Raw genomic sequence first — 25105 nt, 5'->3', positions numbered from 1 at the left:
GTTTCCAGGCTGCCTGTACTCCACGTCACCTGTTGCCAGTACCCTGGACTGAAACTGACTGCCAACAGTAAACCAGGTAAAGACATTGCAACCCCTTGTCCTTCATTTATTCTGGCACCACACCACTCTGGCCAAACACACCAGGAGCCCTGGTGACCCCACTTCACCTGTGGGAAGTGAAACCATCTTTGCTGCAGCACCATCACCCCCAGAGGACCCTTTTAAGCAGCGTCGGTTACTCTTGACCGAGAACCACAGGTGGCGTCATGAACTTTTATTATTTTCACATCCCCTTTTACTTGGGCGCCCAGGGCCACGGACCGGGTCACCGCCACCGTGACCTCCCCTTTAACAATGACCGGACCCGGTACCGAGTACCCCACGGCCCTGGTGGGCATTCCACTTCCAAAGAATTAAAAAAAAAAATAAAACTCATGAAATAGGCCTGGACAGAAATGATGGTACCCTTAACTTAATATTTTGTTGCACAACTTTTTGAGGCAATCACTGTAATCAAATGATTGCTGTGACTGTCAATGAGACATCTGCACCTCTTGACAGGTATTTTGGCCCACTCCTCAAGAGAAAACTGCTCCAGTTGTCTTGTGTTTGAAGGTTGCCTTTTCCAGACGGCATGTTTCAGCTCTTTCCAAAGATGCTCAATAGGATTTATGTCAGGGCTCATAGAAGGCCACTTCAGAATAGTCCAATGTTTTCCTCTTAGCCATTCTTGGGTGTTTTTAACTGTGTGTTTTTTTGGTAATTATCCTGTTGCAAGACCCATGACCTGCGACTGAGACCAAGCTTTCTGACACTGGGCAGCACATTTCTGTGTAGAATCCCTTGCTAGTCTTGAGATTTCATTGTATCCTGCACAGATTCTAGACACCCTGTGCCAGATGCAGCAAAGCAGCCCCAGAACATAACAGAGCCTCCTCCGTGTTTCACAGCAGGGACAGTGTTCTTTTCTTGATATGCTTCATTTTTCCGTCTGTGAACATAGAGTTGATGTGCCTTGCCAAAAAGTAAAATTTTGGTCTCATCTGTCCATAGCACATTCTCCCTGAAGCTTTGTGGCTTGTCAACATGTAGTTTGGCAAATTCCAGTCTTGCTTTTTTATGATTTTTTTCCAACAGTGGTATCCTTCTCTAGTTTGTCTCCCATGAAGTCTACTTTGGCTCATACAACGATGGATGGTGTGATCTGACACTGATGTTCCTTCAGCTTGAGGTTCACCTTTAATCTGTTTAGAAGTTTTTCTGGGCTCTTTGATACCATTCGTATTATCTGTGTCTTTGATTTGTCATTAATTTTCTTCCTGTGGCCACATCCAGGGAGGCTGGGTACAGTTCCATGGATCTTAACCCATTACTTGCCAAATTATCATTTATTTATTTTTTTTAATGACAGATTTTTAATGATTTGGGTCCTAATGAATCAGAAACATAATTTGCAAAGTTTTTTCAAGTACAGATTTTTCAGAAAAGGGCGTCCCAATATTCAATTAAAAATGACAATGACATGATTTCCTATTTTGTAAACATTCATTTTACAAACACAACACAAAAAATGTGACCTAATTGTAAAAATTATAACATTTTAGTTGCTAGAGGCTAAAGATTAGGGGTCCCTAAAAAGGACATTAGTGGATAATGGGTTAAATTTCTGAATAATATGTGCAACTCTAGTCACAGGAACATCAAGCTGCTTGGAGATGGTCTTATAACTTTTACCTTTAACATTTTTGTCTATAATTTTCTTTCTAATCTCCTGAGACAATTCTTTCCTTCGCTTCCTCTGGTCCATGTTGAGTGTGATACACACCATGTCACCAAACAGCACAGTGAGCATCTGTAGCCCTATATACAGGCCCACTCACTGATTCCAAGATTGTAGACATCTGTGATCCTAATTAGTGGACACATTGATTTAACATGTCCCTTTTGTCACATTATTGTTATTTCTGTGATCATTGTGGGTTTTTCTGTCATTAAACAAGGGGTACCAACAATTTTGACCACGTGTGTATATTATTGAACTTGCGATGGAGCCTCCTAACAGAGTTCTGCAATGCAAGTGTGAACGTAGACATACATGTACATTTTCTCTCTGCATGCTTGCTATACTATTTTTGTACTGACACTGTTGTACCAGCTAAAAAGATTCGATGTTACGCAAATAACAAGCCTTGGATTACAAAACAATTGAAACACTTACTAAACAAGAAAAAAATGGCATTTAAAATGAGGGATACAAAGAAACTGAAATTGATACAAGGGGATTTAAAGGGGAAAATTAAGAATGCCCATGAGGTGTTCCGATTAACCCCTTCACGACATGCGCTGTACATGTACTGCGCATGCCGCGTCTCCCCCTTTGATGTGGGCTCCGGCGCTGAGCCCACATCAAAGTCGCGACATGTCAGTTGTTTTGGACAGCTGACATGTGCGCGCAATAGCGGCGGGTGAAATCGCTATTCACCCGCCGCTATTAACCTGTTAAATGCCGCTGTCAAACGCAGACAGCGGCATTTAACTACCGTATCCGGACGGGCGGCCGGATATGACGTCTTCGCCGACCGCCGTCACATGATCAGGGGTCGGCGATGCGTCAGGAAGGTAACCATAGAGGTCCTTGAGACCTCTATGGTTACTGATCCTCGGTAGCTGTGAGCGCCACCCTGTGGTCGGCGCTCACAGCACACCTGCAATTCTGCTATATAGCAGCGATCTGATGATCGCTGTTATGTAGCAGAGCCGATCGAGCTGTGCCTGCTTCTAGCCTCCCATAGAGGCTATTGAAGCATGGCAAAAGTGAAAAAAAAAAGTTTAAGAAAATGTGAAAAAAATATTAAAAATATAAAAGTTTAAATCACCCCCCTTTCGCCCCATCCTAAATAAAACAATTAAAAAAAAAAAAAACCTACACATATTTGGTATCGCCGCGTTGAGAATCGCCCGATCTATCAATAAAAAAAAGCATTAACCTGATTGCTAAACAGCGTAGCGAGAAAAAAATTTGAAACGCCAGAATTATGTTTTTTTGGTCGCCCGCGACATTGCGTTAAAATGCAATAACGGGCGATCAAAAGAACGTATCTGCGCCAAAATGGTATCATTAAAAACATCAGCTCGGCACGCAGAAAATAAGCCCTCACCTGACCCCAGATCACGAAAATTGGAGACGCTACGGGTATCGGAAAATGGCACTTTTTTTTTTTTTTTTTTTTTTTTTAAGCAAAGTTTGGAATTTTTATTCACCACTTGGATAAAAAATAACCTAGTCATGTTAGGTGTCTATGAACTCGTAATGACCTAGAGAATAATAATGGCAGGATAGTTTTAGCATTTGGTGAACCTAGCAAAAAAAACAAACAAAAAACAAGTGTGGGATTGCACTTTTTTTGCAATTTCACCGCACTTGGAATTTTTTTCCCGTTTTCTAGTACACGACATGGTAAAACCAATGATTTCGTTCAAATGTACAACTCGTCCCGCAAAAAATAAGCCCTCATATGGCCATATTGACGGAAAAATAAAAAAGTTATGGCTCTGGGAAGGAGGGGAGCGAAAAACGAAAACACAAAAACGAAAAAGGGCCGCGGTGTGAAGGGGTTAAATTAGAAAATAAATTGTCACACAACAATTCCATGGAGGTGTGATCTGGCATGAAACAGCTAACTGGGTTTAAGGCAAAGCTGGAGCGTGGGGAAGTGGATCTGCCCTAGGCTAATTAAATGAACGAGTTTTTCAACAGGTTCACCAACACAAGCACAGCGTCATCAGGAATGGGGGATGGAGCTGGGAAAGGATCGGCGGCATTGACATTGAGGGATAAACCACCTGCTTTCACCATCTCCTAAAGCGACGTGAGAAAACAGTTTAGTAGACTTGTTATTGGCAAAACAGCTGGGTCCAATGGCCTCAGTCCACGTGTCCTCCAAGCGTGTGCAAACCAACTGGGTACTGTCTTCCAGGACCTGTTTAATTGGAGCCTTCAATCACAGGCTGTACCAGAACAGTGGAAGACCAACTGCCTGGTGCCAGTTCCTAAGACCACTTTTCAAACTTCCCTACAACACTATCGTCCAGTGGCCTTAACATCACATGCTATGAAGTCCTTGGAGAGAATAATTGTAACAACTCTGCTGGCATCTCGGCATGGCCTCTTATCTCTCACACTATCTTACCCACTGCTCCAGGCCATGATGTGGTTTCTGTTTCATGCCAGCTCCATATTCTGTATCTCTGCTCTCTGCATGCTGCCTAGATGTGTGCATAGGGGGCGGCACCTGAACTCTCTGGTTCTTATAGGAATCAGGTGCATCTGTCTAATCTGTTCCTGACCAATTGCCAGGAGGCCTCCAGTATTTAGTGCAGCTCCACCCAGTGGACTGGGCCTGTGCAATGAGTTAGCTCAGTTTGTGTTTAGCTTCTGAGTTTGCCAGGCCTAGCTCTGTGTTATTCCCTCTCTAGAGGCTCCTTGCCTTGATCTTGCTGTCCGCCCTCCAGGAGGCAGAATATCCTGGTCCCTGTGTCTTTGTCCTTGTGTCTTGTTCCATTGCCTTGTCTGTACTTTGTCTTATCTTGGTCTCCTTGTCTGGGGCTTCCTTCCCTTTTGTGTCTTTACTTGTGTTCTCAATCTGCTTATGCTCCGCACTCTTGCAGCTCTGCCTGCTCTGTACCTTTGTGGCTTTACCTCTGCTCCGCACTCCTGTGGTTCTGCTCATTTCTACTCTGCTTATCTTCTGCTGCTGCAGTAATCTCTTGCTGCAGCTCCTCTCCGCATTTCTTGCAGTTCTGCTCTGCTTTGCTGCTGCGGAGACCTCTTGCTGCAGCTCCTCTCCACATTCCTTGCGGCTCTGCTCTGCTTAGCTTCTGCAGCTGCAGTAATCTCTTGCTGCAGCTCCTCTCCACATTCCTTGTGGCTCTGTCGTGTCTCTGCCAGTCCTTTGTTCTCTGCCATGTCTCTGCCAGCCCTGAGTTCTCTGCCAGCTCTGTGTTCTCTGCCGTGTCTCTGCCAGCCCTGTGTCTCAGCCATGCCAGCCTACTCATCTGAGTTTCAGCCGTGCTCTTCTGCCAGTCCTGCCTGATGCCCGCTCAAATCCTAGTGTTCCTGTCTCCCAAGTGGGATCAGCAGCCACAGCAAGACACCACCCTGGAGTAGCACCTGGCAGCTGCCTGCTGCACAAGCCTGTCCTCACCATCAGGGGCTCCAGTGAAAACCCAGGCAGCTGTCATAGTCATGCCCCTTCCAGGGTAGTCTGGTTTGTAGCACAGTGGGGCCACAAACCCCCCAAGCTCATGCCCACCAGTCAGGGCGTGAGTGTGACAATAATACTCGCCTACTTGTGTCCAAGGGTTAGGGCTTTTACTGACCCCCCGCAGTTTGCGTACCAAACTCACGCATCAATACCCTGCGCTGTATTTCTATGTAGCTGAATGCTCCGATCCTGAGTGCGGGCGGCAGCGCCGGGTATTGATGCGTGAGTGAGTTTCTCACATCGCACTCCCAAGTGTGACCCCGACCTTAGAATGAAATCAGCTGTGTATGGGGGGGCTTTCCACTCTCTCACCCCACAAATAATGTCAAAGGAGTGAAGGATCTGTTGAATTTCCAGGGGCTGATTGTTTTGTTCTCTGGGAAAGAACACAGGAGTGCTCGGCAGAGATGACCATTCCTGTGTATGGGGCAGTTAAGATTAAAACTGAAAGGGGGCCTTAGCTGAAAGCTTCAGCTGAATCATCCTAAATTTCCAGTGTAAGGCCAGTTTCACACATCAATGTCTCCAGTACGTGTAGTGACAGTTTTCTCACGTACCGGAGACACTGACACACGGAGAATGAATGGGTCCATGCACATGTCAGCGTTTTTTCATGGACCGTGTGTCTGTGTGGAAAACACGCAGACATGTCCGTTTTTACCCAGACACATGGGCCGCAAAGCATGCCACACCCGTGCACACGGAGAACAGTGCACTCTTTCCTCCGTGTGCACGGACGGCTGCTGGGGAGTAGCGCTACTGTAAGCGCTGCTCCCCTACGTGTGGTGCTGAACGCGGCTTTCATCCATTGTCTCCGGCTCTGCGGGCAAGCAGTGCGAGCAGGGGACAGTGAATGAATGAATGAATGAATGAATGAATGAATGAATGAATGAAACTCAACATGGGGTCCCCCCTAGTTTTTTAACCAACCAGACAAAACTCACAGGTGGGGGCTGCTATTCTCAGGCTGGTAAGGGGCCATGGATATGGGCCCCCCAGCCTAAAAACATCAGCCCGCAGCTGCCCAGAAAAGGCACATCTATTAGATGCGCCAATTCTGGAGCTTTGCCCGGTTATTCACACTTGCCCTGTAGCAGTGGCAAGTGGAGTAATGTAAGGTGACATTAAGCCCGGCTTAGTAATGGAGAGGTGTCAATAAGACACCTATCCAATACTAATCCTATAGTTAGTAAAGGGTTAAATAAACACACACACATGCAGAATATAGTATTTTAATGAAATAATACACCACACAGTTTTCCCATCCTTATTGTACTGATAATCCAAACGACGCCCTCGATCTCCAGTAAAAAAAAATCAAAAATAACAAGCCAACAATATACCATACCTGTCCAGCGTCCAATCAGTCCCACGCCATAATCCATATCTAGGGGAATGTACAGTTTACAAATGGGAGCGGTGCTAATGCGACCGTCCCGGCTGTAAACTACTGGGGAATGAATGATATGCAGCGGTCGCAGGCTCAGTAACTAGCGGTGACGTCACTGAATCTGTGCTCGCTCACCGGTATAAACTCCTGTGACCTCAGGACTCTGGGAGAATGCAAGTGATGAGGTTGTGACAGTTCAAGCTCTCTCACAGTGACCTTATCACTTGCATTCTCCTACGGTCCTGAGGTCAAAGGAGTTCATGCCAGCGAGCACAAATTCAGTGATGTCAGCGCTAGTTGCTGAGCCTGTGCCCACTGCATATCATTCATTCATTTTCCCCTGCTCGCACTGCTCGCCGGCTGAGCAGAGGAGAAGGGATGACATCTGGCTTCAGCACCACACGCAGGGGAACAGTGCTTACTGTAGAGCTGCTTCCCCGGTGGCCGTTCATGTGGTACTGATGCGGCACATGGTTGCCACACGTGGGCCGCATGTAGCACACAAATGGACACATGGGCACTGATATCTCCGGTACCGTTTTTTCCGGTACCGGAAATATCAGGACATGTGAAACCGGCCTAAGACAGTGTCACTTGCTGGCTACCCTACTAACATTCTGCAGTACTGTAAAAAAATGTCATCATTTAAAAGGAATCTTTCAGCAGGTTTTTGTGACCTCATCTGAGAGCAGCATAATGTAGGCAAAGAGAAGCTGAATCCAAGGATGTATCACTAAGGGTATGTGCCAACGATCAGTAATTGCTGCAGATTTGATGCTGTGTATTTATGCAGCGTTAAACCCGCAGCAGCCAGATGTTACAGCCTAGTGGATAGGATTTCTAGAAATCCCATGTCCACCATGGGTCTACAGACACCTGCAAATCACCCGCAGAGACTGACATGCGGTGCATCTTTCAAGACTGCAACATGTCAATTTCTCTTTCAGAGATGCTATTCTCCACAAAAGAAATTACATCAATAAAATGTATTGGATTCGGTAAATCCGCATGATTCAGTGAACACATGCAGATTCACCTGCGATCAAAAGAAGGCAGAACGACTGCACCCAGGAAAGTAAGGTTGGGTGGAATTAGCAGCGCTTTGGACACAGAGCATGTTTGTTGTGTCCAAAGCGCTGCTAGTTCCACCCAACCTTACTTTCCTGGGTGCAGTGATTCTGACACAATCAGAGCTTTGGGATTTAGCATGAAGCAAAGCTGAGAAAGGTAACCTCGCCCACACCAGTCCATCAGTCCATAGACAGTGAGGTGCCTATCACAGGAGGGGGTGTGTGGGACAACCAGCTAGTCCCAGCAATGATAAGCTACTAATGCTGAAAGAATCATTGAAGGCAAACAAAACATCAGCGCTTGATAAGAAGACATAGCTGAAATCTGTGTTTTAACCCCCACTTCATGATGTCTGCAAAACACGCTTACAGGTTCCCTTTAAACTCTGTAATCAAATTTATCTACCACTGACATATGCTCAGAGTTGCCAATCATCCAGAAATTCCTGGATAATCTGTAAAACTTGGGTCTTTTTTTCCCATAACCCTCTATGTGTAAAAAATAAGTTGGATATCCAGAAAAAATAATGTTGTGAAACCTTGCATCTGCTACTTAATTTACTTAAAGCTTTTAGCATATATCACATACCAGTGTAAGACAAGCTACAGGCTCATGCACAAAGTCATATTACAGATTGATGTATAGATCCATAATACTGTGCAAACTGCTGTAAAACCATTCTGTATCTTAGATTTTACACAATGTTTTTTTGGTCATAATCTGTTAGAATAAAATATTATGATACATTTTATGGCTGGGATGACACAAAAGGTAAAAAAATGTGTGCAGTGTTCGGTCCAGCCATATTAACCCTAGTATGCGTGACATCAGAAATCTTCATATTAACGTATTGGGGGCCTTTTAGGCCCCCATGCAAATCATGTGGAAAAACACACTTATATAACTTTTACAAATTTATTTTAAAACTGCTAAATAAAATATGATTAGTAAACAAAATTTTAACCATAATTTTTCACCGAAAACGCCACCAAAAATTAAAAAAAAAAAATTTCACACAAACATATGAAAAAACGCACAAAAACGCATAGAAATCTATACCAAACTAGCTGCAGCTACATTTTTATTATGTTTCTTTTCTATTATATTAGTCTTCCAAACAATTTTGACAAGTTATTTTTTCGGAAGAATGTTCTTTGCATACATTTTCCTTACAAATTTAACAAAATCTCTCAGTTTTCCTTTCTATGTTTCTTGGACACATGAAACAACGCTTTCTTTTTCTTTCTCCTGGCCCTGGAATCATCTGAAACTGTACGCCACACTGTGTCATTGCTTCTTTAATTTGCTTTAGCAAGCCTTTCACGTCGCTTCGCTGTATCATGTGAGGCATTACAAGTTCATGACAAAGGTCCTTCAAAAATAGGCATCTCCTGTCCTTCCTCCGTGCATGGAATTCTGGATGAGTTTCTATATAAATGATGAATGAATTTAGGGCTGCTACATCAAGCATATTTGAAAAAAGTACTACAGGCCATCGTTTTGTTTGCCTCTTGGATGAATATTCTCTCACCATCTCATCCATTTTGTCTATGCCTCCTTTGGTTTTATTGTAATGCAGGATGATTTCTGGTTTTAATTTTCTGTCATTGCTGTCAATACTGCAATCATGATGCATGGTACTGAGTAAAATTACAGATTTGTCCTTCTTCGCTTTGTAAGATACCAAAGTCGCTTTGTTATTGAATCCAAAGACACTCTCATAAAGTGCTCACTGACGATTGTGTTTCAGTGCTTCTGGAATTTCTCGTCGGTTTGGCTTGATAGTACCAACAAGTGTAATAGCTTTTTGAAGCAGAAAATTGCCTAGTTCAACATTGATGAAATAATTGTCCATGGTAATGTTTCTACCTGAATTGAATATTGGAACAGCAAGAGTTTTAACAATTTCAGACCCCAGATCCTTCTGTACTGGTGCACCAACCTCTTTGCCACAGTAGATTACGCCATTTATGCCATAATAGTTTGCAGAATCACACATCCAGAAGATTTTGATTCCATACTTGGCTGGCTTGCTCGGCATGTATTGTATGAACTTGCAGCGTCCTCTGAATGGTACAAGTTGCTCATCTACTGTAACATTAGTACTAGGATTGTAAAGTTTGGTGCAATTTTTGATAAATATGTTCCAGATATAACTGATAGGGGTTAATTTGTCTGTTTCAAACTTCAATGCACGTGTTCGCTTATCATCAAATCAAATGTGTCTTCTAATTTCCTCATATCTGTCCACTGACGTTGTCGCCTTATAGTGTGGATCAGAAAGTGGGTCCAGAAATAATTCTCGTATTGGAACATCATATGATTTTTGACTCCCTGCCAGCAGTAAAAGTTCAATGTATGCATAAAGTTCCTCTTTTGAGATATTTTTCCAGGACTTATTTTTTGCAGAAGCGATACGTCTTCCTATAGGTTTGAACATACTGTAAAAGGACCTCTTCTGCAATATTGTCAGAAAAAAAAGTATAGAATACGTGCAGCGCCCCAGAGTCCTGGTCGTTGCAGTACTGACGCTCCGCCGCTAAGGGGAGTGATGGTACGTCTGATGGCACTTAAGGAGTTCACCTGACCAGGTATCACAGACACCAATACACTTCACAGTCTGGCCTCCAGGGGGAGCAAAGGGCACTATGTATTAGGCCACTCCTCACAATCTGGTAAAACTGGGGGTTGGATAGAAAGTTAGACAGAAGCTGACTGGGTTGGAACCAGGCAACATCCTGTGGCAGAGGGTGTTGCGGGGGAAGATTCAGGGGGGTCCCTGTCAGGGGTGGGATCCTGACAGAGGCCTAGCGAACAAGACAGAACGTTAAGGAACCGCGCCTGCACGACATTGCGGCGGTATCTCAAGAAAGGACAAGAAGCGAGGTTTATTGTGAAGAGTGAGAAACGAGATCAAAATGAGATAACACCAGTAGGAGTCGTGCTGTAAGATCGAGGCAACATCCTACTGAGGCGCGTAGCAGGTGGCCGGAACGCCGAGGAAGTATTGGGCTCCAAGCATTACTTCAAACAGCGGCAGGACAGTTAATTATAGGTTGGCTGTCTCACCTAAATCATCTAAGCAGACATAGGGGGCAACAGTGGGAGAGGGGCGTCACTAGGGTCACGGAAGAAGTCCAGGCCTATCCGTCATACAGGTGCGTCCTAGCCATATCATCTGGGGGACGGAGAAGAAAATCAGAACAGATATAAGTTGTGGGAAAGAACATCAGAAACAGACACAACAGTTGTGAGGACTATCCCGTGGTGCTCAGCAGGGCAGTACTACAACACACAGGTGCTAGAAGGTAGGCACAGATTTCCACCTGCAAAGGGAACTCTGGAGGTGCCTTCGGACCGGCCGGTCTCAGACAGCCCTGTTAACAGTACTCTGGATTGAGGATCTTGAAGCCTTCAGTAAAGAGGTAAAGAGACTGCAACCCTGTGTCCTTGTTATTCGCCGCGACCTGCACCCCACACCACCACCTACACCTTTCATTGGACGCCCCTTAGCAGGGTCACGGACCGGGTCTAGCCACCGTGACAACCCCAGAACTGAGACAGAGAGCCCGGTACCGAGTACCCCGCGGCCCTGCGTCTGGGGGCGCTCCATACGTCTTTAGGGGAAAAGTAACTGGGACTTCCCACAGCTCCGTGAGCCTGTCTCACAATATTATGGATTGCAGTACGTCCGACTAATGTAGGATTACTGTCCCAAAAAACATTCGTTTTGGATGTTCTACTTATCACTTCTTGAGGATCCACTGTATTCACTTCATCATCATCAGAGGAAGAATCACTCGAGGATGTTTAATTCCCTGGTGACAGGTACTTGTCATCGGACAAAGATAGTTCACTTTCATCATCACTTTGAAACACAATTGCTTCAATCTCTTGGTCACTCAGACGCTTGGAGGAAGACTGTGCCATTGCTGACTAGATGTTAGCAAACTAAAAGAAAAAACAATGAACACAATCAGGGTTGTCCACTCTTCGCTTGTGTGTGACCCACTGTAAGTGTAAAGTGTCCCCTCCCTCCTCTCACCCTCAGCACCTCTTACCTTTTAGGCCATGTGCACACGTTCAGTATTTTTCATTTTTTTTTTACGTTTTTTCGCTATAAAAACGTGATAAAAAGCGAAAAAAACGCTAACATATGCCTCCCATTATTTTCAGTGTATTCCGCATTTTTTGTGCAAATGTAGCCTTTTTTTCCGCGAAAAAATCGCATCGCAGAAAAAAAAGCAACATGTTCATTAAAATGCGGCATTGCGGAGATTCCGCACACCTAGGAGTGCATTGATCTGCTTACTTCCCGCACTGGGCTGTGCACACCATGCGGGAAGTAAGCAGATTATGTGCGGTTGGTACCCAGGGTGGAGGAGAGGAGACTCTCCTCCACGGACTGGGCACCATATAATTGGTCAAAAAATAATTATTAAAATAAAAAATAGTCCTATACTCACCTTCGATGTCTTCCCGCCTCTCCGCTGCATGCTGCCGCTTCGGTTTCTATAGCTGGTGTGCGGTGAAGGACCTGCGATGACGTCACGGTCCTGTGATTGGTCGAGACCGGTCATGTGACCGCTCACGTGACCGTGACGTCATGGAAGGTCCTGAACCACACCGGCATCTATAGGAACGGATGCCTGCAGGTGAGTATAACCTTTTTTTATTTTTTTTATTATTTTTAAACATTCTATCTTTTACTATAGATGCTGCATAAGCTGCATCTATAGTAAAAAGATGGTCACACTTGTCAAATGCTATGTTTGACAAGTGTGACCAACCTGTCAGTCAGTTTTCCAAGCGATGCTACAGATTGCTTGGAAAACTTTAGCATTCTGCAAGCTAATTACGCTTGCAGAATGCTAAAAAAACGCGAAAAAACGGAAAAAAACGCAAAAAAAAAATGCGGATTTCTTGCAGAAAATTTCCGGTTTTCTTCAGGAAATTTCTGCAAGAAATCCGGACGTGTGCACATACCCTTATACTTTCTTTTAGGTGTTGTACAATTCTCTGGATGTCTGTAGCTCAATAGCTTTACCATTTGCAGGCTTCTTGGAATCAGAGAAACTGAAACTGAATCAGACTTCCTCTCAACATCTTATCTTATCTCAGGTCCTTCACAATTAGCTCACAGTGTATGCTGTCCTCATTACTCTCTACACAGCTCATTACTGTGTTCAGAAGGACCTGAGATGATGTCATGACCTTATCTCTCCCTCCAAAAATCACATGACATCCTCATATGGCATTATCCACACCCTGGCCCCTCCACCAGCATTACTGAGTACAAATAAAGTAACTTGAGACAAATACTACTGAGAACATGATAAAAAATACATGGGGGCCTATAAGGCCCCCAATCCGTCCAGATGTGGTTTTCACCAAAAAAAGCATTGTTACACCGAAATGCCTATGAAAAAAATTATATGAACAACTGGATATTACCAACAACGACATACTTGAGGATTACTTAGAGTTTCAAAATTCTAACAAGTAATTTTGCAGATAATAGCAAAAAAGTAAGCATGGGGGCCTAAAAGACCCCCAATACGCATGCTAGGTTTAAAGGGAATCTGTTGAGGGCAGAGCAAAGTACTGCAGTGCGCAGGCACCAGGAAAGGTCAGAGAGTCCCGGCGTCTGCGCACTGCATTACTTTGCTCTGCCCTCAACAGGGAAGACAAAGTACGCCTGCGCCGAAGCCACGGCAGGAAGACAAGAAGAGGACGGCATCATATGGTGATAGGAGGTGCTGGACCCGGACCGCAATGCCCATCGGGCAGTTCCGGGACCGCCCCTGGGTGAGTATAATCTAACTTGTTTTTCTTACCTTTCAGGTTACATCAGGGGCTTATCAGAATGCTACAGAATGCTGTAGATAAGTCCCTGATGCCGAAGGCCTTAGCTCATATACGATTTTTGGGGTGACAGATTCCCTTTAATAATAAAGGTATTCCAATTGTGCTGCCTGAGCCAGTCACCAACCAGTATCTATCTGTAAGAACATATACATCCTATTTTATTAAGAAGCTTCCAGTGAGGAGCCTTGAGGCCACAATACATATTTGAAGAGCAGCCTAATGTGCATGGGAGTCTCAAGTAGAACATCTGTAGAGGAAAAAAAAGCACAAATAGGGTTTTAACTGGTTAAAATCATGGGGTTCACCAGGGACAGGTACGCTCACCTTGTTTTGTTGCAACTAAGCAACATGTAAATAGCATGGATCAGCTGCTGCAGAATATAGGTCCAGAGACCGAGGATAATGGTGAAACTGGTTGTATGTATCCGAATCTGCGCTGCTAATAAAGATGGATGGCAGGCGATATTCTTCAAAGCTTTATTTAAAACAGTATAATAGTCGATGCGTTTTGAGGTTATGCAGGACCTCTTCCTCTGAATAAAACCTTACACTACAACAGTGTAATATTTTGCCCTGAGGAAGAGGTCCTGTATGACCTTGAAACGCGGTGATTATTAACTGGTTTTAAATGAAGCTTCAAAGAATATAGTCCGCCATCCATCTTTATCAGCAGCGCAGATTTGGACACAAACACACGGTTTCACCATGGGGGTCTCAAGACTCTTCCTAACATGATGTTGGGTGAGAGAAGGTTCCAGGGGATAAGCTGCCATCAGAGATGTCTGGCAGCAACTATCTCAGAGAGAGTACAGGAGCGTTCGACTCAGCCGAGTGTTCCCACGTATAGAGGAGCTGGTTGTCGTTCATTTGGCAGACATCTTCTTTTTGTGTATGGGGGCTTTACAAGAAAGAACCCCTGCTGATAATTGATTTTCCGCCTTAATTTGGGTAGCACTTTCTATTACATTGCAAAGAAAGATGATTACATTTTTTTTTCCAACTTTGCAGAATATTGTAATTCTCATTAGAGACGTTTGACTGTGAAACTATATGATCTTCCACTTAAAATGAAGAATATATCTGGCTGAACCTAGTGTTATCTTTTTCCGTAGGTGTACAGTACACATCAGCTATATATTAACAGACTACCCTGTCACAGTGGAGGCCAAGGGCTGAAGATTTGGTAGACAATTCATTTGACCTGCGTGCAACCTTTGCTCCAACTAGTTAAAGTTTTACAGATTAACTGAAGTGAAGTCCAAGCCCCTACCTCTAGATTGTGAGGAGGTATAAAAGGACCGCATCTCCGTTTTCTGTACCTGCAGAACATCCTGGCACAATGGCAAAAGGCTTCTACGTCAGCAAGATTGTGGCCTTTGTCGGCATCTTCTTTGCCATAGCTGCAGTGGCGACAATAATTGCTCTAGCAGTCGTTTATGCGAATGAGAAGTCAAACAATAAGGCAGAAAATGGAGGAGGAACCACCACCACCACAACCCGCTCCCCCACCACCACCACCACCACTTCTGCTCCCACATCAGTAAAACCTACAACTCCTGTATCCAATGAAATATGGGATCAATATCGGCTTCAAGGATTTCTATCTCCTCATCATTATGATATTGACCTCAGACCTGTATTAGTTAAAAATACCGAGGGGCTTTACGTCTTTCATGGGGAAAGCACAGCTCATTTCAAGTGTGTTAAAGCTACGAACTATGTCATCATTCACAGTAACAAACTCAATTATACTTCAAAAGAAGTAAGAGATGAAAACAACGTGGCTATCGAAATAAATGAAGTCTTTTTAGTAGTAAAAACTAACTATTTGGTACTACAACTCAAAGAACCACTGGTGGTATTAAAAAATTATAAACTTCACACAACCTTTGTCGGAGAACTGGCAGATGACCTGGCAGGATTTTACCGCAGTGAATATGTAGAAGATGGTGTCACCAAGTATGTAACACTGCAATAATGATAGCAATCTATCTATCTATCTATCTATCTATCTATCTATCTATCTATCTATCTATCTATCTATAGATCTATCCATCTATCTACTGTATTAACTAGCTATCATCCATATATCATCTATCTCATATCTATCTATGTAATATCTATCTATCTATCTATCTATCTATCTATCTATCTATCTATCTATCATCCAGCTATCATCTATCTCATATCTATCTCTATCTAGTATCTATCTATCATCAATCTGCATGTTTACAGCTGGTTGTTTCTTTTGCTATTTTTTATTGTGAAGAGAAATGCTTTTTAATATGATGTAATGTCATGTAATAATGTAGTTACTATGATTGGTTTCTCTGTTTTTTTACTAATTTGTACACTTGGTGACAGGATCATTGCCACCACACAAATGCAAGCCCCTGATGCAAGGAAGGCATTTCCCTGCTTTGATGAGCCGGCACTGAAGGCTACTTTTAGCATCATCATTAGACACAAGCCAGAAAATGTAGCACTATCAAATATGAATATTACAGGTATGTGTTTCCTTATTTGAGAAATTAATACAAAATTAAAAAATAACTGACTTGTGCTCTATTCATAGATAGATAGATAAATAGATGATAGATTGATAGATAGAAGGTAGATAGATAGTGTTGATTGCAACCCAACAGCCATAATATAGAGAAATCCAAAATATTGCAGGCAGCATTCCAAGAGCAAAAAGTTGCAAAAATGTATTGGCCAATGTGAAAAAAACACAGAAAGTGTTTTGGATCTAATACACAGTGATTGACACAGGCTCTGTGTATTGGAGCCAAAATGTTGTCTGCTTTTTCACAGTAGCCAATACATTTTTGCAACTCATTGCTCTTGGAGTGCTGCCTGCAATAATTTGGATTTCTATACAGATACAGTGGGTACGGAAAGTATTCAGACCCCTTTAAATTTTTCACTCTTTGTTTCATTGCAGCCATTTGGTAAATTAAACAAATAATATTTTTTTTCTCATTAATGTACACTCTGAACCCCATCTTGACTGAAAAAAAACAGAAATGTAGAAATTTTTGCAAATTTATTAAGAAAGAAAAACTGAAATATCACATGGTCATAAGTATTCAGACCCTTTGTTCAGTATTGAGTAGAAACACCCTTTTGAGCTAGTACAGTCATCAGTCTTCTTGGGAATGATGGAACAAGTTTTTCACATCTGGATTTGGGAATCCTCTGTCATTCTTCCTTGCAGATCCTCTCCAGTTCCATCAGGCTGGATGGTGAATGTTGGAGGACAGCCATTTTCAGGTCTATCCAGAGATGTTCAATTGGGTTAAGGTCAGGGCTCTGGGTTGGCCAGTCAACAATGGTCACAGAGTTGTTCTGAAGTCACTCCTTTGTTATTTTAGCTGTGTGCTTAGGGTGATTGTCTTGTTGGAAGGTGAACCTTCGGCCAAGTCTGAGGTCCAGAGCACTCTGGAAGAGGTTTTCATCCAGGATATCTCTGTACTTGGCCACATTCATGCTTCCTTCCATGGCAACCAGTTGTCTTGTCCCTGCAGCTGAAAAACACCCTCATAGCATGGTGCTGCCACCTCCATATTTCACTGTTGGGATTGTATTGGGCAGGTGATGTTCAGTGCCTGGTTTTCTCCACGCATACCGCTTAGAATTATCTGCAAAAATGTCTATCTTCATCTCATCAGACCAGATAATGTTATTTCTCATAGTCTCGGAGTCCTTCATGTGCTTTTTAGCAAACTCTATGCAGGCTTTCATATGTCTTGCACTGAGGAGTGGCTTCCATTGGGCCACTCTGCCATAAAGGCCCGACTAGTAGAGGGCTGCAGTGATTGTTGACTTTGTGGAACTTTCTCCCATCTCCCTACTGCATCTCTGGAGCTTAGCCTCAGTGATCTTGGGGTTCTTCTTTGCCTCTCTCCCCAAGGCTCTACTCCCACAATTGCTCAGTTTGCCTGGATGGCCAGGTCTAGGAAGACTTCTGGTGGTCCCAAACTTCTTCCATTTAAGGATTATGGAGGCCACTATGCTCTTAGGAACCTTGAGTACTGAAGAAATTCTTTTGTTATCTTGGCCAGTTCTTGTGACCTCATGATTCTCATTTGGTCTGACATGCACTGTGAGCTGTGAGGTCTTATACAGACAGGTGTGTACCTTTCCAAATCAAGTTCTATCAGTTTAATTAAACACAGCTGATCTCCAATGAAGGAGTAGAAATCATCTCAAGGAGGATCACAAGGAAATGAACAGCATATGACTTAATATGATTGTCTGAGCAAAGGGTCTGAATACTTATGACCATGTGATATTTCAGATTTTCTTTTTTAGTAAATTTGCAAAAATCTCTACATTTCTGTTTTTTTTCAGTTAAAATGGGGTGTAGAGTGTACATTAATGAGAAAAAAGGGCTTTTTTGTATTTACCAAATGGCTGCAATGAAACAAAGAGTGAAAAAATTTAAAGGGGTATGACTACTTTCCGTACCCGCTGTAGATGTGAATATATTATGTATGTTTATTAAACTATACAGGGAAATTTGGATTTAAAATTTGCCCACACATGTTAAGCAAAAAGAGGACAGTATGTGGGAGAAGGATAATATACATCAAATATATGTATAGCTGATATATGCTATATATAAAATATATGTAACAATATATGGTACAGTACATTGAAATAAATGTGCTTCAAAATGTGCTTGATGTTAAAAAAATTAAATAGTACTCTAAAATGTTAATATAGTCTATGATACCATTTGACTTGTTTGGTGATCCATGCAAAGGTACCAAACTCTGATCATCCATAGTGATAGCACAAAACCTGTCCTCATGCCTCTGCCTCCCAATCGAAATTCAGCCTACATGATAGTAATTGTTGTGGAAATAGCTGCACTATAACTATTTGCTATGGGCAACAAGGTCCATTTTTTCATTAGGGCTTGTTAACATGTAGTGTTTTTGCTACGTTTTTTTTTTCTGAACAATTTTCATGTGGAAAAAACACAGTGCTTTACCGTTGAAGCAAAATAAACAAGATGTGTAAAAAAAATATCAAAAATGCATGAAAAGACATCTGAAAATGTGTCAAAAGCGCATGTGATGTGCAAAAGTTTTTTCTGCCAACACTCTGCACTTTTCTTGCAGGAAAAAACACTGCAAAAAAACACTGTGTGGACATACCCTTAGACAGTTTTCATAAATATGTCCCTTAGGCCTCCTTCACACGTCCTTGTGATTCCTGTACTAGAAAAACTAGTACTGGTGAGATTCATTGTCCAATGCTGTGTGCCATCCGTGTGTACGTATGTGACATCCGTGTCACATCTGTGTGTCCGTTTACTGTCTGTGTCCGTGTGCTATCAATGTGCTGTCCATGGGAGACATATGGACAGGCCGTATTTAGAGTTTATGCTGCCCTAGGCACTTTTCATGCTGCCTCCCCATTGGTGAGTATGACTAATGCTGACACTATCGGCAGTGACTTAGGCTACTTTCACACAGCACTGTGTCCTTGAGGCCGATGGAGCGGAGCATAGTGAGGAGGAGCTGATGATCCACAGTGTTGAATGCTGCAGAGAAAACCAAGAGAATTAGCATGGAGTAGTGACCATTAGATTTAGCTGATAGTAGATCATTAGAGACTTTAGGGGGGGGCAGTTTCAGTAGAGTGTAATGCGCGGAAACCGGATTGTAGAGGGTCGAGAAGAGAGTTATCTGAGAGATAGCGAATAAGACGGGAGTGGACCAAGTATTCCAGGAGTTTAGAGATAAAGGGAAGATTAGAGACTATAGATTTGACATGAACAATGTCACTCTCACTTTATGCTGATTTCCATTGTAGATATTCTGCAGCAAATACATTATAGGAATGTCCTCACTAATATTGGTGGGGGCCCTAGATTACTTATGCATGGCATTATTGGTGATATCGAAAAAGAGCGTTCCCTCACATCCCCCCCCCATACACTTTTTACAGAAATCTTTCTGCTACCTATAAGGCCATAACTTTTTATGAAGGGCTTAATTTTCTTTAGTATTGGGGGAAAAAAACTTTAGTCCATCAGGGGTTATACAGGGAGAGGGGCTCAGTCAGAGGTGATACAGGGAGAGGGGGCTCAGTCAGTCAGGCGTGATACAGGGAGAGGGGCTCGGTCAGTCAGGCGTGATACAGGGAGAGGGGCTCAGTCAGTCAGGGGTGATACAGGGAGAGGGGCTCAGTCAGTCAGGGGTGATACAGGGAGAGAGGGCTTTGTCAGTCAGGCGTGATACAGGGAGAGAGGCTCAGTCAGTCAGGGGTGTTACATGGAGAGGGGCTCAGTCAGTCAGGGGTGTTACAGGGAGAGGGGCTCAGTCAGTCAGGCGTGATACAGGGAGAGGGGCTCAGTCAGTCAGGGGTGATACAGGGAGAGGGGCTCAGTCAGTCAGGGGTGATACAGGGAGAGAGGGCTTTGTCAGTCAGGCGTGATACAGGGAGAGAGGCTCAGTCAGTCAGGGGTGTTACATGGAGAGGGGCTCAGTCAGTCAGGGGTGTTACAGGGAGAGGGGCTCAGTCAGTCAGGGGTGTTACAGGGAGAGGGGCTCAGTCAGTCAGGCGTGATACAGGGAGAGAGGCTCAGTCAGTCAGGGGTGTTACAGGGAGAGGGGCTCAGTCAGTCAGGCGTGATACAGGGAGAGAGGCTCAGTCAGTCAGGGGTGTTACATGGAGAGAGGCTCAGTCAGTCAGGGGTGTTACATGGAGAGGGGCTCAGTCAGTCAGGGGTGTTACAGGGAGAGGGGCTCAGTCAGTCAGGCGTGATACAGGGAGAGGGGCTCAGTCAGTCAGGGGTGTTACATGGAGAGGGGCTCAGTCAGTCAGGGGTGTTACAGGGAGAGGGGCTCAGTCAGTCAGGCGTGATACAGGGAGAGGGGCTCAGTCAGTCAGGGGTGTTACAGGGAGAGGGGGCTTTGTCAGTCAGTTGGGTGATACAGGGAGAGGGGGCTCAGTCAGTCAGGCGTGATACAGAGAGAGAGGCTCAGTAAGTCAGGGGTGTTACATAGAGAGGGGCTCAGTCAGTCAGGGGTGTTACAGGGAGAGGGGCTCAGTCAGTCAGGGGTGTTACAGAGAGAGGGGCTCAGTCAGTCAGGGGTGATACAGAGAGAGGGGGCTCAGTCAGTCAGGGGTGATACAGGAAGCAGGGGCGCAGTCAGTCTGGGGCGATAGAGGGAGAGGGGGCTCAGTCAGTCAGGCGTGATACAGAGAGAGAGGCTCAGTCAGTCAGGGGTGTTACAGGCAGAGGGGGCTCAGTCAGTCAGTCAGGCGTGATACAGGGAGAGGGGCTCAGTCAGTCAGGGGTGTTACAGGGAGAGGGGCTCAGTCAGACAGGGGTGTTACAGAGAGAGGGGCTCAGTCAGTCAGGGGTGATACAGAGAGAGGGGGCTCAGTCAGTCAGGGGTGATACAGGAAGCGGGGGCGCAGTCAGTCTGGGGCGATAGAGGGAGAGGGGGCTCAGTCAGTCAGGCGTGATACAGAGAGAGAGGCTCAGTCAGTCAGGGTTGTTACAGGCAGAGGGGGCTCAGCCAGTCAGGCGTGATACAGGGAGAGGGGCTCAGTCAGTCAGGGGTGTTACAGGGAGAGGGGCTCAGTCATTCAGGGGTGATACAGAGAGAGAGGGCTCAGTCAGTCAGGGGTGAAAGAGAAAGGTATCAGTCAAGGGTGATACAAGGAGGTGGGGCGCAGTCAGTTGGGGTGATAGAGAAGGGACTCAGTCAGAGGTGACATAAGGAGAGGGCTCAGAGGCAGTCAGTCAGGGATGATAGGAGAAATAAGCGAACGGGGCCTTCATTCATCCCTAGGTGACTAAACCCCCCTCTTTCACCCATGACTTAAGCCCCACTCCATTTTTAGTCACTGTTAGATTTGGCAGGGGGCCTCAGTTAGTTATATGTGATGCTCAGGTAGTCAGGTGCATAGATCAGACTCATTTTGTTCTATACCACCTGTCTCCCTCTTCTCCTTACACTGTGACTGCGCTGGTGCGAAGGAGGAGAGGGGACCGCGCTCTTTAAGTCTTTATAAATCACAGCATGGCTCTTTACTTGAGCTGTGCTGTACAGCAGAGGAGAAGGCACAGATAAGACTAAACCTGATTGGCTGCTCTGCGGCCAATCAATGTTAGCCTTGTTAACAGCAGCACTGCTCTCCGTGCTGGTTCAACGCAGGGAAGAGCACTGAGCAGTGTCATGATGACATCAAGACGGAACATCGCTCTGTTACATACAAATGATTATCTGCAGTCTGCAGCAGGCGAGTGTCAGCTGTAATGCGAGCACTGGTCTCCCTGTTTGTACAACGCTGGGAGGGGAGTAGTAACATACACACTGGGAGGAGTCATGTGTACTGCTTACCTCTCTTCCCAGCATGAGACAACCCATGAGAGCAATGCGCTCATTACATCTGAGATACTCGCCTGCTGCAGGCTGCGGATAATCATTTGTATATAGCAGAGCGATGGTCCTTCCTGATGTCTTTTTGTATCACCACTACTCCTAGAGTTAGACAACAGGGAGAGCGGTGTATGCATGATCGCCAACACACTTTTCTATGCCAGCAGGTGCCAGGGCCCACCAGAGAATCCTTCGGTCCTCCAGTGGGCCAGTCCAACCCTGAAGACAGAACTCCATAGAAAAAATATAGTGGTCTATAAACCCATATAGGCTCCTCTGACATTTTGGCTCATGCCGTGAACCTTTCTCAAGCAATGTGAATTCAGAACAAGCAGAGTATTTGACAACACATCCATAATAAATTGATTAAGACAATAAAGTGCAAAGGTGACATACAAATTTGTAAAGATGATTACCATATATAAGTATGCAATCAATATTTGACAAGTCACATAATAAAGTGCATATAAGTAGGTAATGTACAAGAAAACATGCATAGACTCACCCCAATGAGCCAAATGTAAACACTCCAAAACTCAGCGTCTCCAAGGTCAATTTGCGCATGTCACAATTTATCATGAATGTGTTGTTAAATATTCTGCTTGTTCACAATTCACATTGCTTGAGAAAGGGTCACACCTTGAGATGAAATGTTGCAGGAGGCTATATGGGCTAATAGAACCCTATATTTTGTCTCAGAAGGAGTGCTATCTTCATCTTTTTTGTACTATATTGGGGATCGTTCTATGCTTGGAAGGTCTGGCACCCATTTTTCACATACTGCTTGCTAGTGCTGCTTTTCAACGTTCTTTTAAATTTAGATACATAGATAGATATAGATAGATACGATAGATAGAATTATGTTACTGTGATTTGTAATCAGTGCTTTGCATGCTTATTTTTCTATACTTGTAATAAATAAATAAATAAACAAAAAAGGCATGTGGTCCCGTGTAAGTTTTATAATCAGCTGTAAGAATATGCCCTTACATTACCCTTACATTGATGTAATCCCCCTAAAGCTAGATGATGTTAATATTCTTGGATGGGACCAATAGCCACAAAGGTTCCCAAGTAGAGGCGTAGCTAGGGTTTTGGTTCAGGGGGGGCGAAGCTTCTGAATGGGCGCCTAACCAGGTAACCTTGATTACAGCTAGCTGGGTGATGCACCCTAATAGTGGAGGAGAACCTCAGCAGATGACAACGCTATTACTGAAGATAATCTCTATATAAAGACTATATATTACCGCCATATGGTCAGTGGTAGATACCAGTCCTACAGAACATATAAGAGATCACAGCACCGTTACAGATAATGACTTACTGCTGACGTCCTTTCTGATGGAGTCGTTCACTTTTCCGGTCTTTTCCATCTGGCCCAGACCAACATGACGACTTCTCAGGCCACGACTCATCTGCAGAGAATACAACAAAGACATATTTCACTTCTCAAATTCTAGCCCCATCACCATCTATTCCCAACCTGCACCAACTCCTCATCCTGCTGATACCCCAATACTGAGCTGCTGCTGCCGTATGTGTCCCTATTACTGCACCTGATACCCCAATACTGAGCAGCTGCTGCTGTATGTGACCCTATTACTGCACCTGCTGTGTGGTTCTTTGTGCCTTCTAAATTCTAAAGCACCCCTCTCTAATATAGTAATGCCGGGCGCAAATGCCCTAGAAAACAGTGCAGATATTTTGCCCCCTCGAAAGTAATAATGCCCTGTGTGCCCCTCTGACAGTCACAGTAACCCGAGTTCCCCTATAACAATAAGTGCCCACTTTACATTTAATAAGGTCCCAAGTCTCCCCCCTGTACAGCTCCCCTATACACAGTATGATGCTCTTTTATACACAGTATAATGCCCCCTCACTGTATATTACCACCCACACAGTATACTGGCCCCTTAGTAGCACCCAAACTGTTTGATGGCTCCAACACTGTAAGATGACCCCCTCAATGTAATATCCACACTGTATGATGGCCCCCTAGATAGCCTCCATTTAGTATAATGCACCAGATAGTCCTCAATATAGTATAATGCACTCCCCATAGGACTCCATATAGTATAATGCACTCCCCATAGGCCCACTCTATATTGTATAATGCACCCCCATAGGCAGACTCTATAGCATAAGGTAGCTCCCATAGGCAGACTCTATAGCATAAGACAGCCCCCATAAGCAGACTCTGCAGTATAAGGCAGCCCCCGCATAGGCAAATCCTCTGGTATAAGGCAGCACCCCCATAGGCAGACTCTGTAGTATAAGGCAGCACCCCATAAGCAGACTCTGCAATATAAGACAGCACCCCATAGGCAGACTCTGTAGTGCAAGGCAGCACCCCATACGCAAACTCTGTAGTATAATGCAGCACCCCCATAGGCAGACTCTGCAGTATAAGGCAGCGCCCCATAGGCAGACCCTCTGGTACAAGGCAGCACCCCATAGGCAGACCCTGTAGGATAAGGCAGCACCCCATGAGCAGACCCTGTAGTATAAGGCAGCACCTTATAGGCAGACCCTCTAGTATAAGACAGCACCCCCATAGGCAGACCCTGTAGTATAAGGCAGCAACCCCACCAGCAGACTCTGTAGTATAAAGGAACACCCCCGGCAGACTCTGCAGTATAGGGCAGCACCCCTGGCAGACTCTGTAGTATAAGGCAGCGCCCCCTACAGGCAGACTCTGTAGTATAAGGCAGCACCCCCCACAGGTAGACTGTATTATAAGGCAGCAACCCCCCACAGACAGACTCTGTAGTATAAGGCAGAACCCCAACCCCCACGCAGACTCTGTAGTATAAGGCAGCACCCCCCTTCCCCAGGCAGACTCTGTAGTATAAGGCAGCACCCCCTTCTACAGGCAGACTCTGTAGTATAAGGCAGCCCCCCTCCCCACAGGCAGACTCTGTAGTATAAGGCAGCCCCTCCTCCCCATAGGCAGACTCTGTAGTATAAGGCAGCACCCCGTCCCACAAGCAGACTCTATAGTATAAAGCATCCCACCTCTCCACAGGTAGACTTTGTAGTATAAGTCAGCCCCCCTCCCCACAGGCAGACTGTAGTATAAGGCAGCCCCCCACAGGCAGACTCTA

At 44.6% G+C, this 25105-nt stretch overlaps 1 protein-coding gene across 1 annotated transcript in view; it reads left to right on the top strand.

The window, feature by feature from the left end:
* ANPEP (alanyl aminopeptidase, membrane) overlaps positions 1-25105 on the top strand; it is a 261707-nt gene that overhangs the window by 147625 nt on the left and 88977 nt on the right. The window contains exons 2-3 of the mRNA XM_077263513.1: positions 14706-15552; positions 15958-16100. Coding sequence (XP_077119628.1) covers positions 14933-15552; positions 15958-16100 — 763 coding nt within the window. The 5' untranslated portion in view covers positions 14706-14932. The remainder of the gene's footprint in view (positions 1-14705; positions 15553-15957; positions 16101-25105) is intronic.

The sequence above is a fragment of the Ranitomeya variabilis genome, chromosome 5 (genome assembly GCF_051348905.1).
Source record: "Ranitomeya variabilis isolate aRanVar5 chromosome 5, aRanVar5.hap1, whole genome shotgun sequence".
NCBI classification, from domain to species: Eukaryota; Metazoa; Chordata; class Amphibia; order Anura; family Dendrobatidae; genus Ranitomeya; species Ranitomeya variabilis.
Note: the sequence above shows the minus strand (reverse complement) of the source record. Positions and strands in the feature narration are given on the sequence as shown.